This window comes from Eurosta solidaginis, chromosome 2 (assembly GCF_040869045.1).
Source record: "Eurosta solidaginis isolate ZX-2024a chromosome 2, ASM4086904v1, whole genome shotgun sequence".
NCBI lineage: Eukaryota > Metazoa > Arthropoda > Insecta > Diptera > Tephritidae > Eurosta > Eurosta solidaginis.
This window is the reverse complement of record NC_090320.1, coordinates 62,821,912-62,838,640: the sequence shown is the minus strand read 5'-3', so window position 1 is coordinate 62,838,640 and position 16,729 is coordinate 62,821,912. Positions and strand designations below refer to the sequence as shown.

General features: G+C 36.5%; 1 protein-coding gene across 12 annotated transcripts in view; it reads right to left on the bottom strand.

The window, feature by feature from the left end:
* Positions 1–16,729, bottom strand: part of osp (outspread) — a 418,306-nt gene that overhangs the window by 386,631 nt on the left and 14,946 nt on the right. For 7 of the 12 annotated variants that reach the window (XM_067765574.1, XM_067765584.1, XM_067765575.1 and 4 more), the window contains exon 2: positions 6,260–6,679. In XM_067765574.1, coding sequence (XP_067621675.1) covers positions 6,260–6,382 — 123 coding nt within the window. In that variant the 5' untranslated portion in view covers positions 6,383–6,679. The remainder of the gene's footprint in view (positions 1–6,259; positions 6,680–16,729) is intronic. The other 5 variants (XM_067765576.1, XM_067765577.1, XM_067765580.1 and 2 more) reach the window with 2 other exon arrangements.

Here is a 16,729-nt window from a genome sequence, read left to right as displayed (position 1 = left end):
TAATTTGAAATGAATAAAATAAAAAAAAAATTATGATGAGAAAAACTATAAGAAAATTTCAAATGCTTCTTTCAACACAACCAGCGAAAACTTACTTTGCTTTCCTATACATTTGTAAAATGAAAGAAAGCCAAAAATGATTTAACCATGTGATATCAGAAGCAGGCATCCTAAAACATCGCGCGACAATTTGCTTCAAAAATGTAAATAATGATACATATCGCTTTCTAAAAAAAAAACTAGTTATAAACCAGCTGATAAATGCAAAGTTTGAAAGCTTTAAATTATGCCAACAAAGCAACAAATATCATAATATTAAAGTAAAGTTAAGGTAAATTGAAATTAAACACGGAAAAGCAAACATAAGAAACACAAATAAAAAATAGTAACGAAATTTGATTAGAATAACAAAGCGACAGAATGTCAGCTAATTATTTATGCTGTGCCAGCAAAGCAGATCGCGTGTTGCACACAGAACGGTGACTTTTGTGACTTTGTTTTCATTAAAAAATTATATTTGTACTGAGCTGGATTAGCGCTACTAGCCAACTGCCTACGGGGCCCCAAGCCAATAGTACGGAAGTTATGAAAGATTTTGGAAATTTAAATATGCTGTGAAAATTACAGATTCTCAATAAATCTTACTTATTTTTCAGTTAAGAAAACTGGTTTTAATGGTCATTTCAACAGCGAACAACTCTCAATACTATGCATATGCATCCGCTAATTTTACGCTCACGGCGCTCACTAGTTAGCTCTTATGACTATTCTGTCACAGAAATCCCTGTAATAACAACAGCCACTGTTATATTTTACTAGTTTCCATTGGTATTTTAAGGACGACTTTAATAATTTTTAGTTAAAACACCGGAGCTAAGCGGCCAACGTGGTGTGATGGTAGCGTGCTACGCCTTCCGTACCGAAAATTCTGGAATCAAAGACTGAATAAAGCAACACCAAAAATTTAGAAAAAACGTATGAAAGTTGACAGAAATATCGGTTGAATTGATCCGTAATTCGGTAAACTGCGTGTTGGATAATATCAATAAAGCGGCGACTTTAGTAATAGTTTTTTGTAAGTTTAGGAAACTTGGGCCATGGTTCATATGTGCTTCACCGTTCTTTTGTCAGTCAGTGATATGGTATATATGAACGTTAGTTTTATATGGGCAAATCCACAAAACTTGTATTCTTTTTTTACTCTATTACGAAAACAAAAACAAGACAAAAATAATTTTTATACAGATAAATTGATAATCATGGTAAAGTGAGTAGACCTTATATATTTAGGAAAATTTTATGCGCTTTAAAATGACTCTAATATATTGCTACGAATTTAGGAATTCCTCATTATTTCGCACCTTTTGTTGTAGTTCGAATCTCTGCACTGTCGATTTAATAACTCAAATATTCAGTATAGCAAAATGTTCCTCATTGACAACACCACTTTCCCAGTAGTACTTCACAACCAATCCACTCGCGTATCTCACCGCAGCGTGCTAAAATCAAAACTGACTCCTTATTCCTCAGCTTGCGCTGCTTTTATACACTCGGTTATCTCTCGGTTATCACTCGGTTATTTCTCCTAAGGTCTAGAATTTTCACGAATAGTTCCTTATTTATTTCTCTCTTTTTATGTGTATGGTATGCACTTTTGTCTTCTAGTTACATATATGCGTGTATATGTGGGATAGTGATAACGTCTGTTCGTCGCTGCTTACTATATGTATGTATGTGAAATATTCCCTTCGCTGTTTACATGTATGTTTGTGTGAGGGCTTGCTTAGATGTTTACATGCACATATGTGTGGCTGCTTGCTTTGATGTTTATATGTACATATGTGTGGCTGCTTGCTTTTATGTGTTGTTGTGAATTTATTTAGTAGCAGCATAGTGATATACCGAAATGCCACACTAAAATACAGCTTTGTGTCTTAAATTGTTTAAGCATGCATAAATCAATCAAGCCTCCAACTGTACAGAATGATTTTGTCTTGCGGGTTAGAAGTTTAGAATATATTCGCGGTGGGCATGCTGGTCGTGACCAAATATCATGGGCATCCCATTCGGAATAAGGTGCATTACTCAAAGGCAGTAAACTAAAGACGCGTGTACCTCTTGCGCGACTCACCATTGCTGATAAAAACTGGTGCCGCGGGGAGCCTTTATACAAATTTCACTCTCCGAGAAGAGTTTACTTTTGATTTTGATGCATAACCTATTATAAGTTATACAGTATAAGTATAAGTACGCAATAAAGTTTTCTCTTAGAATTACCTACTAAGGGGAAATTATATCGATGCCTGTTCTAAGCTATTCTGAATTTTTTTTTTGAGTCCTCTTTGAAGGTCGAAGAAAAGGTTGATCACATTTCAAAATTGTGTTAAACTGGTGATAAATGGTTGATATGGTGAAGCGATTGCCTATTTATAGTTGATGTCAATCGATGATTGTTAGGAAGAGGTTTGAAATAGAATTTTAAAAAAGACCTCACCAAAGTAGATTGCATTTTGTGTACACTTATGTGACGTATTAGTTCTAACATTGCTATTGTAGCATTGTTTGGCCAGTGATTTACGTAATTAGATCCGATGTGTTTTGAGCACTTATCCAAATTTGGCAGGTACTATCGTATCTATTAGAAGTTATGACGAAATTCTCATATTATAAAAAAAAAATAAATGCAAGGCGCGATAACGTCCAAAGAGATTTTAGGCCGAGCTTCTATTCAAATTTGCGACGTGCTCCTTCTTTTAAAATTTTCCTACAAAATGACGGGACGGGACCTACATACATTACAACGACCACGAACGGCATTTGCAAGGGGGATGAGCTTTCACTGAGAAGCTTTTCATGGCAGAAATATTCCCGAAGTGTTTGCCAAATCACTGCCGAGGGGCGATCCCGCTTAGAAAGACTTTTATCTAATCGAAAATACTTGTTTCTGAATTTTTGATATTGCTATGCTCGGGAATCGAACCACACCACACCACGGCGGCCGCCGAAATTCTCTTACTAAACAAGATAAATATAACTCCGGTTAGCGCATATTGATGCCACTTTGTGTTCGAGAGATTGCACCTATAGGATGGGGCGAAGCGCTGTACAGCAACCACAACACGTTCTCTTATCTGAAGAACCACTTGCGTAGTGGAGTTTTAACAGGGTGCATCAATGCCAAAAATATTTCTTTTCGAAATTTAGAAAGAAATGAGCCTGATTTGCTTAATCTGGCCCTGTTTATCCGCACACATACACACATATTTACAAAGTTTTGTCTTTCCTTTTAGATTATGTGACTTATGTACCTCTCATACGTATTCAAATAAATGTAAATACAGTATAGTGCATATATAATTTGTATATGCATATGTAAGTATGTTAATAATAGGGGGACTCATGTAACCGTATAAATGCCTTATAAAGTGTGTAAACGTATAAATTTATCTAGTGCGTAAACGAGCTGTCAAATTTTGTATGAAACATCATTTACACAATTTGTATAAATTTACGCGCACATTTCATTGTGTAAACGCGGTAAACTCAAAGGAATGCAACTTTGCAGACATTACAGCAGGCATTTTCATCAGAAATCTCCAACATCAGCAAGTAAAGGCGTTTTAGTTTTGATTTTTCACTTAATCTTGGCATTTTTTAGTTTGTATAACAATCAAAAAATTTTTGTTTCACAATAATACAGATGATAAACAATCAAGTTTATCAAGAGTATTACTAGGTGCGTTCATATAACCGCGTGTGTAAATGGATAGAATTTTACACCTTATAAGTTTATATGCTTTCATGAGTCCCCCTAATGTTTTGTCGGCTTTTTCGGCACTTGGTAAATTTCTATGCTTATGTAAATATTAAGTTTCTATTTTTAAATGCGCAGTATGGAATGTTTAAATGCAGGCGTGCTAAGAATATGCGCTTCCTGAGGCAACACTATTTTACTACATATTTTGTATGTAGCTAAGTATGTATATTCACATAAGAACTATTGTATGTATAGTCACATAAGAACTATTTATAAATAGATAGCTGCATGTGCATGGTGTATATATCGTCGATCTAATGGAAGACTAGCACTTTTCATATTCCCATTGAACACTGACACGACTCGTGTTAGCGTGGAAGATTAGGCAATTCAACCGATATTTTTGTGTATTTTTATGCCATCGCAAATAGCTGTTGAATCAACTTCGTAAAAAATTGTTGATTATGACCTAAACGTTTTAACAGTCAAATCAACAAAAAAAACTTTCATCAAATGTAAGCCATAGCTCTTTTTAAAAAACAGAAAAACAAATACAAATAAAAAACTTTTTTTTAAAGAGCTTGATGTTGGTTTTTCCCGGCCTTGATCCCAGCATTTTCTGTGTGGTAGCCGCAGTACGCTACCATCACAACACGTTGGCCGCCTAGCTCTGACGTCACCCTAAAAATACGAATGAAAACTGTTAAAATAACAGATTTCCTTCAAGATTACAATAACAGTGGCTGTTTGTATGATAAAGATTTCTGTGGCAAGATAGTCCTAAGAAAAATGTAAAGAGCGCCGTGAGCGTAAGTTTCTCTTTACAATTAGCTGATGCATTTGCATAATATTGGCAACCGTTCGCTGATAAAACGACCAATGAAATCAGTTCTTTCAACAGAAAAATAAGTTAGATTTATTGAGAGTCTGTTACTTTCACGGAATATTGGCAACTTGATACCAATATTTTTTCTTCTGTTGAAATGACATTTGGTACCATGTGGTTATAATGAATAACCGCTTAAGTCCTATGTAAAATTACAAGGGTTTGGCTGTTAGAGTACGCTTACACAGCCACCCATTTTGATCGCCCGATGCCGGTCGTAATCGTCCGATAAAAATAAACACATGTATTTATATGAGCGTGTGTACATTTCAACTTTCATTGCTTAGTCATAAAAGCGGCGGTGCCACGCCTATTTTTTTAAATTGGAAGTTTTTCGTATTTATTGTTATAAATCCACTTGGGAAATGAAATACCATTGATATAAAACTATTTTTTGCAAAGATATAGCTTATTTTATTCGTCCACGACCCTTTTAAAAATCTTTTATATAAAAGTGGGCGTGGTCCTTAACCGATATAGTTAATTTTTCTTCATAGCATTCCTTACAGTAAAGGCAACCTCTCTGCCGAATTTTGTTACGATAGGTTTAACGATTTTTGATTTATGATTAATAATATTTGTAAAATTTATTTTATCACAAGTGGGCGGTGCCACGCCCATTTTAAACAATTTTTTTCACATTTTTATCAAGAGTCTCAATATCAGTCCACACGTCAAATTTCAACATTCTAGGTGTATTATTTACTAAATAATCAGGTTTTTTGTGTTTTCCAAAATGTTATATATATAAAAAGTGGGCGTGGTTATCATCCGATTTCGCTTGTTTTCAACGGTAGTCTATTCTGGGTCCAGATAAGCTCGTTTATCAAATTTGGTGAAGATATCTCAATATTTATTCAATTTATCGTGTTAACGGACAGACGGATGGACGGACATGGCTCAAACAATTTTTTTCGATACTGATGATTTTCATATTTGGAAGTCTGTATTTTCTCGATTCCTTTATACTTGTACAACCAACCGTTATCCAATCAAAGTTATAATACCCCGTGTAAAAGTACAGCTGGGTATAAAAAGCTGCCGGCCGATAATCGGTTGCAATTTTAACACCAGCCCGGCCGATTTCATCAGCTGATTGGAATTTTTCGGTTTATCGGTGGCTGTGTAACCGGATCCTTACTCTTTGTGACTACACACTTTCCTGTGTACTTGATATTGTTTTAGAGATTTTAGGCAATGGAGCTTCAGCGTAAGCGAAAGCTTCCCCCGAGTTCCAACATTCGCTAACGCTAAAGTTCCACCGCCATATATCTCTAAAACAGTATCAAGTGCGCAGAGGAGCATGCAACATTTAGTATCATGTTGTCATAAGGAATAACCTACGTAAAAGTATGGGTATAAGGATGTTATTCCTTGTGACCATATGGTACTATACGTTGCATACTTTTGTGCGCATTTGATACTGTCTCATATATTTTTGACGATGGTGTTAGCGGAGGTTGGAATTTGAGGGCTGATTTGTTGATTTCACCAGCTTCATTTCTTCCGTTGTAATTCTTAGTAAAAGAAAAAATATAAAATAGTGTTTTACTACAGTGTACCAAAGTATTGATACATATATGTATACTGAATATGAAGAAATGCATCTGACATACCCGATTACATTCCAAGGCGGCGGCGCTATGCTCCTCCCGTTGACGAAAGCAGTGACTGCATTTGCTTTTGTTGAAGATATTTGGTGAAAATTTACGGCAATCCGAAGTGCGTTGCGTCGACATTTTGTGTTGTTGCGGCTTTTTTAGTTGAAATTTTTCGTTTTTCGAATGTAGTTTCAGCTGAGTTTCTTATTTTCAACTACATGCAGATACATTCAGACATAGAAATATAATATACATATGTATGTAGAAATGTTCATATTAATGCTTCAAGTTGTTGCAATGAATTTTTTTTTAATTTTTTATGAACTTTATTGTTGGTTTAATTATTTTTATTATTAGCATTAGCATTGTTGTTTGCTTTTACGATTTGCTGTTATTGTAAATAGGCATTTGCTGAAATTGTGACTATATCTGTAGCTATGTATTTGTTATAAGAAAGGAGATTAATTTCATTAGATACGACATGTAAAAAGTTTATGCTCACTAGTTATACTGAAGTTTTTTTATACTCAGCTGAGCAGAGCTCACAGAGTATATTAATTTTGTTCGCATAACGGTAATCCGTAACGGCATAAACTAACCGAGATAGATATAGACTACTATATATCAAAATGATCTGGGCGAAAAAAGAAATTCAATTAGCCATGTCCGTCCGTCCGTCTGTCCGTTAACACGATAACTTGAGTAAATTTTGAGGTATTTTGATGAAATTTGGTATGTAGATTCCTGGGGACTCATAACAGATCGCTATTTAAAAGGAACGAAATCGGACTATAACCACGCCCACTTTATCGATATCGAAAATTTCGAAAAACCGAAAAAGTGCGATAGGTAGATTGACCTTATGATGCAGAATAGAAAATTAGTAAAACTTTGGACAATGGGCGTGACACCGCCCACTTTTAAAAAAAGGTAATTTAAAAGTTGTGCAAGCTGTAATTGGGCAGTCGTCGAAGATATCATGATGACATTTAGCAGGACTGTTACTCCTATTACTATATGTGTGCTAAATAAAAATTTGCGAAATCGGATAACGAACACGCCCACTTTAAAAAAATTTTTTTTTTTATTCTCGAGACCCTAGTCACAATAGGTATGAAAACTACCCTGTACTTAAGCACCCAACAACAGCTTTCATTTGATATCCATATTGTAAAGGTATGAAAACTACCATGTACTAAAGCACTCATCAATAGCTTTCATTTGATATCCATATTGTATAAACACATTCTAGGTGTGCTCGGGTCCACGTTTTGGTCTATATCTCGAGACCCTAGTCACCCAGGGGTACGAAAAATACCCAGTGTCAAAGTACTTATAAAGAGCTTCCATTTGATACCCATATTGTACAAACACTTCCTGGAGTTACCCGGGTCCGTGTTTTGACCTATATCTCGAGAACCTAGTTTTTATATAACATATGGCTAAACCGATTTGGGATTTCAAAATCAACTAACCATCACCTCTCCTTCCTGTATCTTTCCTAAAAATTTCATGGCAATCTTTCCGTTCTCGAGTTATGGAGTGACATCCAAAATGTACACTTCTTTTTATATATATAGATATTGTCACGGATATTAGCATCCCTAAGCTATACCATCACTAAGGCGATGCTAAGCGATGTTCACGTCAATAATCAAATCATATATTTATTTATTTTTATTTATTTATTTATTTATTTATTTATTTATTTATTTATTTATTTATTTAAGTTCAGTCTACAGAATTTAATTCTTACAGACTAGATATAATACGCAGTTAATCAATTAAAAATAGTGTATAATTTTAATTTAAATATACTTGTACTATCATTAAACTCAATAACGCTTGCATAGGTATTGCATAATCTAACGCTCCTAGCAATCGGCTCGTTCATGGCGTAATTAGTAGAGTGGAATGTGTCTACCAATAAGCGATTATTTCTTAAGTTACGAGGCGGGTCATATAAATTGACCAAATTAGATAAGTCGTCACAGTGTATGTTATTATTAATGACATTATAAATAAAAAGTATTGAGAAGTATATTCTCCTATCATATAGGGACTGCAAGCCCATTAGTTTCCGTCTACCAATATAAGAAGGAAGATTACCTTGCCACGGTAACTTTCTTAGAGCAAATTTCGTGAAAACTTTTTGAACTCTTTCGATTTTGTTTGAGTGGGTTTCATAGTATGGGCACCATATTAGAGAACAATACTCTAGTCTGCTTCGAACAAGAGATATGTAAAGAGCTTTTAAAGTGCAAGGATCTCTGAAATCCATTGAATTTCTTCTTATGAACCCTATCATAGAAAAAGCTTTTGATACTATTAAGTCAATGTGTTGAGAAAATGTTAGCTTTGAGTCGAAAATAACACCCAAATCTTTCATTTTGGTACTTCTAGCTAGAGCACAATTGTCTATATTGTAACTAAATATTATGTTGTTAGACTTCCTAGAGAAGGTGACAACACAGCATTTATTGATGTTCAGTTTGAGACAATTCAAAGTGCACCACTGATTCAGTGAATTGAGATCGACTTGTAACTTATGGCTATCACTTGCATCACGAACGGTACAAAAAAGTTTGACGTCATCCGCGAACATTAGGCACTTAGCGAATTTAAAGCAATTCGGTAGGTCGTTAATAAATAAAAGAAATAGCAGTGGTCCGCAGTGAGTACCCTGAGCTATACCTGACCACGCGTCGATAAATAGTCTTGAAGTTGTATTCCCTAACTTAATAAATAGTTTCCTGTTTGACAGAAAACTAGCGAAGAAATTAATGAGAATGCCACTAACTCCGTAACTTCGTAACTTCTCCAAAAGTATGGTATGACATACCTTATCGAAGGCTTTGGAGAAGTCTGTGTAAATCACATCAAGTTGTGCCTGCTTTCCGAACGCACCCACTATACTATTCGATAATAGGGTCAAGTTCGAACAGGTTGATCTTCCAGGAAAGAAGCCGTGTTGATCTTTAGAGATAAAATCCCGAACATGGTCAAATAACTTTGATTGGATTATGTAGTCGAACAATTTGGCCAGTGTCCCCTGTATAACGATAGGCCTATAATTACAAACATCATTACGATCACCAGACTTAAAGACATGAACAATGTGACATAACTTCCACTGGTCGAGGAAAGTACCCTTATTGATACAATGCTGGAAAAGCTGGGATATGGGATTAGCTACAGTATAGCAGCAACGCTTGAAAAATACAGGCGCAAATCCCTCGGAGTCATGTTTGGAACTGGACTTTAGCGATGAAATAGCGGATAGTACATCCTCTTCGGCGATTGAAAAGGAGGTTATAAAAGGTAAAGGTATGGAATGAAATGTAGGCGATATAGGAATCCTATGATTCTCATAAACTTTCTGAAAAAACTTTGCAAACAAGTCGCAGGACTCGACAGTATTATCAGAGATAGCGCCATCATATTCCAAGTTCGTTGGGAATCCATTTGTTTTCCTCCTGGAATCTATGAATTTCCAAAATCCTCTCGGATTGGACTTTAAATTCGTTTCAACGGTATACATATAGTGCCTAAATAAGAAGTTATGAAGATGATCATACTCCTTTCTTAAATGAATGAAGTTAAGACGACTGATTTCAGAACTATTATTCTTGAACTTCTTAAAAGCCTTATTCTTTTTATTTCTCAAGTTAGAGAGTCTTAGATTGAACCAAGGTGGCTTGTTTTTAGCTGCGCATCTTTTTAGGGGAACAAAATTAGAGATGGCTTCAGAAAAAATGGAACACAATATCTCGTAAGAAGTATTGGGACAGCCGGAATTTTTCAGAAACTCCCAATTGGAACAGTGCAAAAAATTATTTATAGACTCATAATCGGCACTCATGTAATCACGCCGAGCTAGTGGTTCATCTTTTACGGTATCGAAACTATAAAACATAATACTAAGAAAAATAGCCTTATGATGAAAACTATTATTCAAAATTGGAGATAGACATTCATGGCATGATACTTTTAAATTATTAGTAACAAATATTAGATCTAGGATTTTATTATTGTCATTCTGAACTCCGTTACGTTGCAGGAAACCATGAGAGAGCAAAGTGCTTACGACATAGATTTCGACGCTGGAGCTGAGATTATGCGGTATTAAAGTTTTATTATGATTTTCCCAAGAGATATTGGGTAAATTAAAGTCGCCTAAGAAAATAATTTCATCACCAGACTTTAGAGAATTTGAAATTGCAATCACATTTTCTAAATGTTTTACATACATTTCTATATCACTACCAGGAGGAATATAAGAAACTAAAAGTATTAATGATTTGTTGCTAGTAAATTTAACTCTAACACAGATTTGATCTAACAACCCATCGGATAAATCAAGACTGATTGCGTTACTGCACAAATGTGCCCTTACAGCCAGTAAAACACCACACATATATAAGGCAGCCGAGAGATATCACACACAGATGCATTTACTTATACGCCTATGTGTGTGCGAGAGACTGTAAACTACAAACTCACATACATCTGAGAGACGCTGAAAAGTAGAAAATTGTAAACAAGTAGAAACTATATGAGAACTATAAACACTCGAAATAGTTGGTAAGTTCTGGAAATAGAAGAGCCTAGATGTATGCAGCGTAAACTATAAAAGCGGCACAAGCGAGTAAAATGTAATTCAATTTGATTTGAGTTGTCAAGCAGTTTCGAGTAAGACGATATCTAGCGAGCAATAGCAGTATTATTTTGAATAGTAGAGTTTCATTGAGCTATCAATCAGTGTGGTTATTAAACAAGCTATTCGTTGCACAGTCTGAGTGTTATTGTGAAGTACTTTAATAAAGGCCATTTTTCATCATTCAATATTGGAGTTATTTATTCAACAGTTTAGTGATTCGAACTTAGCAGAGGATTGCAAATAAGAGGATTTGCAAGTAAATTCGTTACAATTGGTGTCAGAAGAGGAATTGTTGAATAAATTCCAGAAGACAACAAGGATATGGCAAAGTTCAGTGAATTAAAGATCCAGCAACTGAAGAAGGAGTTGGAGAGCCGTGGATTGAATACAAGCGGCGTTAAACTCGAACTTCAGGCACGGCTACGAGAGGCAATGGAAGCAGAAGGAATTGATGTGGAAGAGTATGTCTTTCACCTTGATGGCGAGGAGACAACAAAAATTGAAGAGAAAAACGAAACATCGCAGACGGTTACCAGCACAGACTTGAACATGATTTTGGCTGCAATATCTGCTCAAACATCGACAGTGGCTTCTCAACTGGAATCGCAAAAGACAGATATAACATCTCAACTGTCATCTCAACTAGAAGAACAGAAAACGTATATGTCATCACAAATGGAATCACAAGAAACGCGTATTTCAGAAATGTCGTCGCAAATGTCATCTCAACTGGAAGAACAGAAGACATATATGGCATCGCAACTGGAAGAACAGAAGACATATATGATATCTCAGTTGGCTCAGCAGTTGAAAGCGCAAGAGGATCGCATATCATCGCAGTTGGAGGGTTTTAGTGAACGACAAGATAAAATGGAAGCTGAGATGGATGCTTTGAAAGATCGGATTCAGCAGTTACAATTAAATCGTCCAGCAGTTTCAGCGAGTAATCCAAAGGTAAAAACACCATCCTTTGACGGTTCTGTTCCTTTCCAGGTCTTTAAGCTACAATTTGAGAAGACGTCGGCAGCTAACAACTGGAATGCGGAAGATAAAGTTGCTGCACTGTTCGTGGCATTGAAGGGGCCAGCAGCGGAAATCCTACAGACGATTCCCGAAGGAGAGCGGAACAATTATGAAGCATTGATGGCTGCTGTAGAACGACGTTATGGAAGCGAGCATAGGAAACAGATATTCCAAATTGAGTTGCAAAACCGTCACCAAAGAGCGAATGAGACTTTGCAGGAGTTTGCTTCAGATGTTGAAAGGTTGGCTCATCTCGCAAATGCGGACGCACCCGTGGAATACACCGAAAGGGTAAAGATTCAGAGCTTTATAAATGGCATACGGGACGTCGAAACAAAGCGAGCTACATACGCAAACCCAAAGCCAACATTCGCAGAAACGGTGTCACAAGCTCTGATTCAGGAAACAGCGTCGCTTCTGTGTAAGCCAGTTTTCAAAGCACGCCGTGTGGAAGTAGAAAGGCCAGAGTGGGTAGACGCAATATTGGAGGCACTGAAAGGATCGCAAAAGCGAAGTGAAAAAGTTATCAAATGCTTCAAATGCGGGAAGTCCGGTCACATAGCACGTCATTGCGATCTTGGTCTTAATAGTTCCAACAATGTGGGTGGCCATAAACGCAAAGCTGGAGGAGATGAGCAAGAGCGAGTAAGAGGTAGAGAGCTAGATCCAGCTATTGAATGCCCTGTGATATCTGTGTCGCAAATTGGAAGGAAATCAAGCAGTCTTACCGTCAGAGGGAATGTGGATGGCAAAGAACGAATACTGACTGTAGATACGGGCGCATCTCATTCCTTGATCCGATCTGACTTGGTCAACAGGAGAGTAAAACCGTTACCTGGAGCAAAGTTGCGTACGGTCACTGGCGAGTATAACCAAGTTCAGGGAGAAGTGATATGTGAAGTATTGATTGGGAAGGTCATGGTTCTACACAAATTTCTTGTGGCAGAGATTGTTGATGAAGTTATATTGGGAGTGGATTTCTTGGTTGACCATGACATCAAGATCGATATGCAGAGAAGGGTGATGTGTTATGAGAACCAAGATGTGCCACTTAACTTTAGTTTGCAAAAAGGGTTCAGCAGTAATCGGGTACTGGTGGAGAAGACTCGACGAAGGCCACGAAATTCAAAGGTAAAGGTTGATGGAACAAATGGGCCAAACAAATCAAAACCGAAGGTACCTGTGAGAGAAATACTGGCATTGAAAAGCCCTAACGGACGTACTGAAACGAAGAAAGAATGCAAGGGTGGTTTCAAGCCTACTGTTGTGAAGCGTCGGAACGATACTGATTATGCAAAAGAAATCCGTCCAGCGCAAGCTCTGCGAAGTAGTTCTTCATTGGTCAAGCAACAGAGTGCGAGGGAACGATCCAGGATAATGAGTAGTAAGATGAAACACAGGTACGACAAGGAAAATAATTCGAAAGGTTTCTTGGCGGGAGATTTGGTACTTGGAAGGCCCGTACAAGGTTGTGAAGAAGATCAGTGATACCATCTACCGCATACAAAGCATTGAGAAACCACGGAGTAGAAGAGTGGTACATTTGGCGATGCTAGCAGCGTTTAGATCGAGAGATTTGTCTGATCGGGACGATCAGACTTAGGTGGAGGGCAGTGTCACGGATATTAGCATCCCTAAGCTATACCATCACTAAGGCGATGCTAAGCGATGTTCACGTCAATAATCAAATCATATATACACATATATAAGGCAGCCGAGAGATGTCACACACAGATGCATTTACTTATACGCCTATGTGTGTGCGAGAGACTGTAAACTACAAACTCACATACATCTGAGAGACGCTGAAAAGTAGAAAATTGTAAACAAGTAGAAACTATATGAGAACTATAAACACTCGAAATAGTTGGTAAGTTCTGGAAATAGAAGAGCCTAGATGTATGCAGCGTAAACTATAAAAGCGGCACAAGCGAGTAAAATGTAATTCAATTTGATTTGAGTTGTCACGCAGTTTCGAGTAAGACGATATCTAGCGAGCAATAGCAGTATTATTTTGAATAGTAGAGTTTCATTGAGCTATCAATCAGTGTGGTTATTAAACAAGCTATTCGTTGCACAGTCTGAGTGTTATTGTGAAGTACTTTAATAAAGGCCATTTTCCATCATTCAATATTGGTGTTATTTATTCAACAGTTTAGTGATTCGAACTTAGCAGAGGATTGCAAATAAGAGGATTTGCAAGTAAATTCGTTACAGTATGAAAAAAGGGATGAAACATGGTAATTGGATTGGTTTATTGACGCAAAATATAACTTTAGAAACAACTTTGTAAAATGGGTGTGACACCTACCATATTAAGTAGAAGAAAATGAAAAAGTTCTGCTGGGCGAAATCAAAAGCCCTTGGAATCTTGGCAGGAATACTGTTCGTGGTATTACATATATAAATAAATGGGCGGTACCCGACAGATGATGTTCTGGGTCACCCTGGTCCACATTTTGTTCGATATCTCGAAAACACCTTCACATATACAACTAAGGGCCACCCCCTTTTAAAATCCTCATTAATACCTTTAATTTGATACCCATATCGTACAAACACATCCTAGAGTCACCCCTGATCCACACTTTACGGCGATATCTCGAAAAGACGTCCACCTATAGAACTAAGGCCCACTCCCTTTTAAAATACTCATTAACACCTTTAATTTGATACCCATATCGTGCAAAACCATTCTAGAGTCACCCCTGGTCCACCTTTATGGCATATCTCGAAAAAGCGTCCACCTATAGAACTAAGGCCCACTCTCTTTTAAAATACTCTTTAACATCTTTCATTTGATTCCCATATCGTACAACACACATTCTAGAGTCACCCCTGGTCCCCCTTTATGGCGATATCCCGAGATGGTGTCCACCCCTAGAACTATGGCCCACTCCCTGTTAAAATACTCTTTAATACCTTCCATTTGATACCCATGTCATTCAAAAACATTCCAGGGTTACCCTAGGTTCATTTTCCTACATGGTGATTTCCCCTTATTTTGTATCCAAAGCTCTCAGCTGAGTATGTAATGTTTGGTTACACCCTAACTTAGCCTTCCTTACTTGTTTTGGTTTATACACGTTACTGTTGTCGTTTCTGCTGCTGTTACATGAATAATGTAGTTAATTTTTGATTTATCTATTATAAAGAATAAAGCACCTGCCAAACCCGTTTTTAATTATGTAGTCCTAATAGACGTTATTCTATTGATAGACGGTCAAATTTGACTCAACTTACGCACATTTAGCCGAACTGAAATACTTTTGATGTACATAGACCTTGTCGAGTACAACAGTACCTTGACCTTTTATATGTCAAGTGTTTGTTTATTTTAACAAAAGTAAGGAGCGGCGTATATTTGAAATAAAGTTTTCCAGCATCGCCGTTAGTAATATTAGCCGTGTTTTTTTACACGTATACACATCTACATTTGTGTGTAAAAAAAAACGCTTATCCTCACTTAGATAATGTTTAGGACACCCATCTAGCGGCAGTGGTTAAATAACTAGCTACAGAACAGGTTGTACCGAAAACGGAGACACACACGTTTAGCAGAATCGGTTGCGGTGAATAGTGGACACACACCATTTTTAGAGGTGATACATAGAATTACTGCAGAGTTGAAACATAAACACATATTTCAGTTGCATCTTTGTATAATGCGTATTGAAATTTAGGAGTACTTATTTTCTGCGCAGCAATTTCTGAAGTGTAGATAAAGTTTAACGCTTAGCAGTTCATATAAAGTTTAAGTGTATATGTATATAGATGTAAAAAAACGCAGCTATTATATTTACATTTTAACAACATATCGTGTCATAAACGCCATTAAGATATGACCTACAAAATTGTCTACTTTTCATATTCGACATATGCTGATAAACCAAATTTTGAAATTTTCTTTTAGTTAGTCAAATGTTGTTCGCAGCTATGGCTCGTTATGTGACAATGAAGAAAATATCACGATCAGTTCATCTAGCCTACAAATTATTTGTGCAGCTATTGCTTGGTTTACTGATTGGACGTATTCGGTACGCATGACATATAGGAAGTTTTTGATATAATCAATCATACCATATGCATACAGAAGAATCGCTGCTCTCGCCGAAACCGAGGACGGAATAAACGATCTGCCGAAAGGCATCAATAAAAGATCAAAGTCAAGAGAAGCAGTTAACAAAGCCTGTCGATTACTGACCGATAATGAGGATAACATTTAGGAACTTTTTAAAATAAACCATCTCATTTCTTAACTTCGGGAGTTCTGATTTATCACCGATTCAGCACAGGTCCACCTGATTTACAAAGTGTAAGAAGGACTATTATTAGAGTTACTTATCTTGGTCGAGATTTGTTCTGAACACATCGATGTTATCTCACGCTCGACTTGAATCTAGTTTCTCTGCCTAAGCAAGAATAAGATTTATTTGAGAAAAATATTGAAGTTAACATAAAAAATTTAAGAATTCATGAATTTAAAACCGGTTTATGATAACTGAATATTCAATTATAATATTATAAATATTCAATTTTTATTTTTATTTAGTAGGAAAAACTGAAAAACCTTAAATAGTCTTGTGGTTTAAGCAACTGCAGTTTCACAGAGTTATCCGTGGTTGCAGTCTCGGTGAAACCTTTGATATAACGATGATTGATGATGGTAACGTGTTCTAAATGTTACCATCCCAATATGCAAGTAAATGGACCTGTATCGCAAATTAAATACATATGAATTATATTGATATATTAGAACAGTGGAAGCATTGGTAATAGCGCACTTCTAAAAATCCAATGTT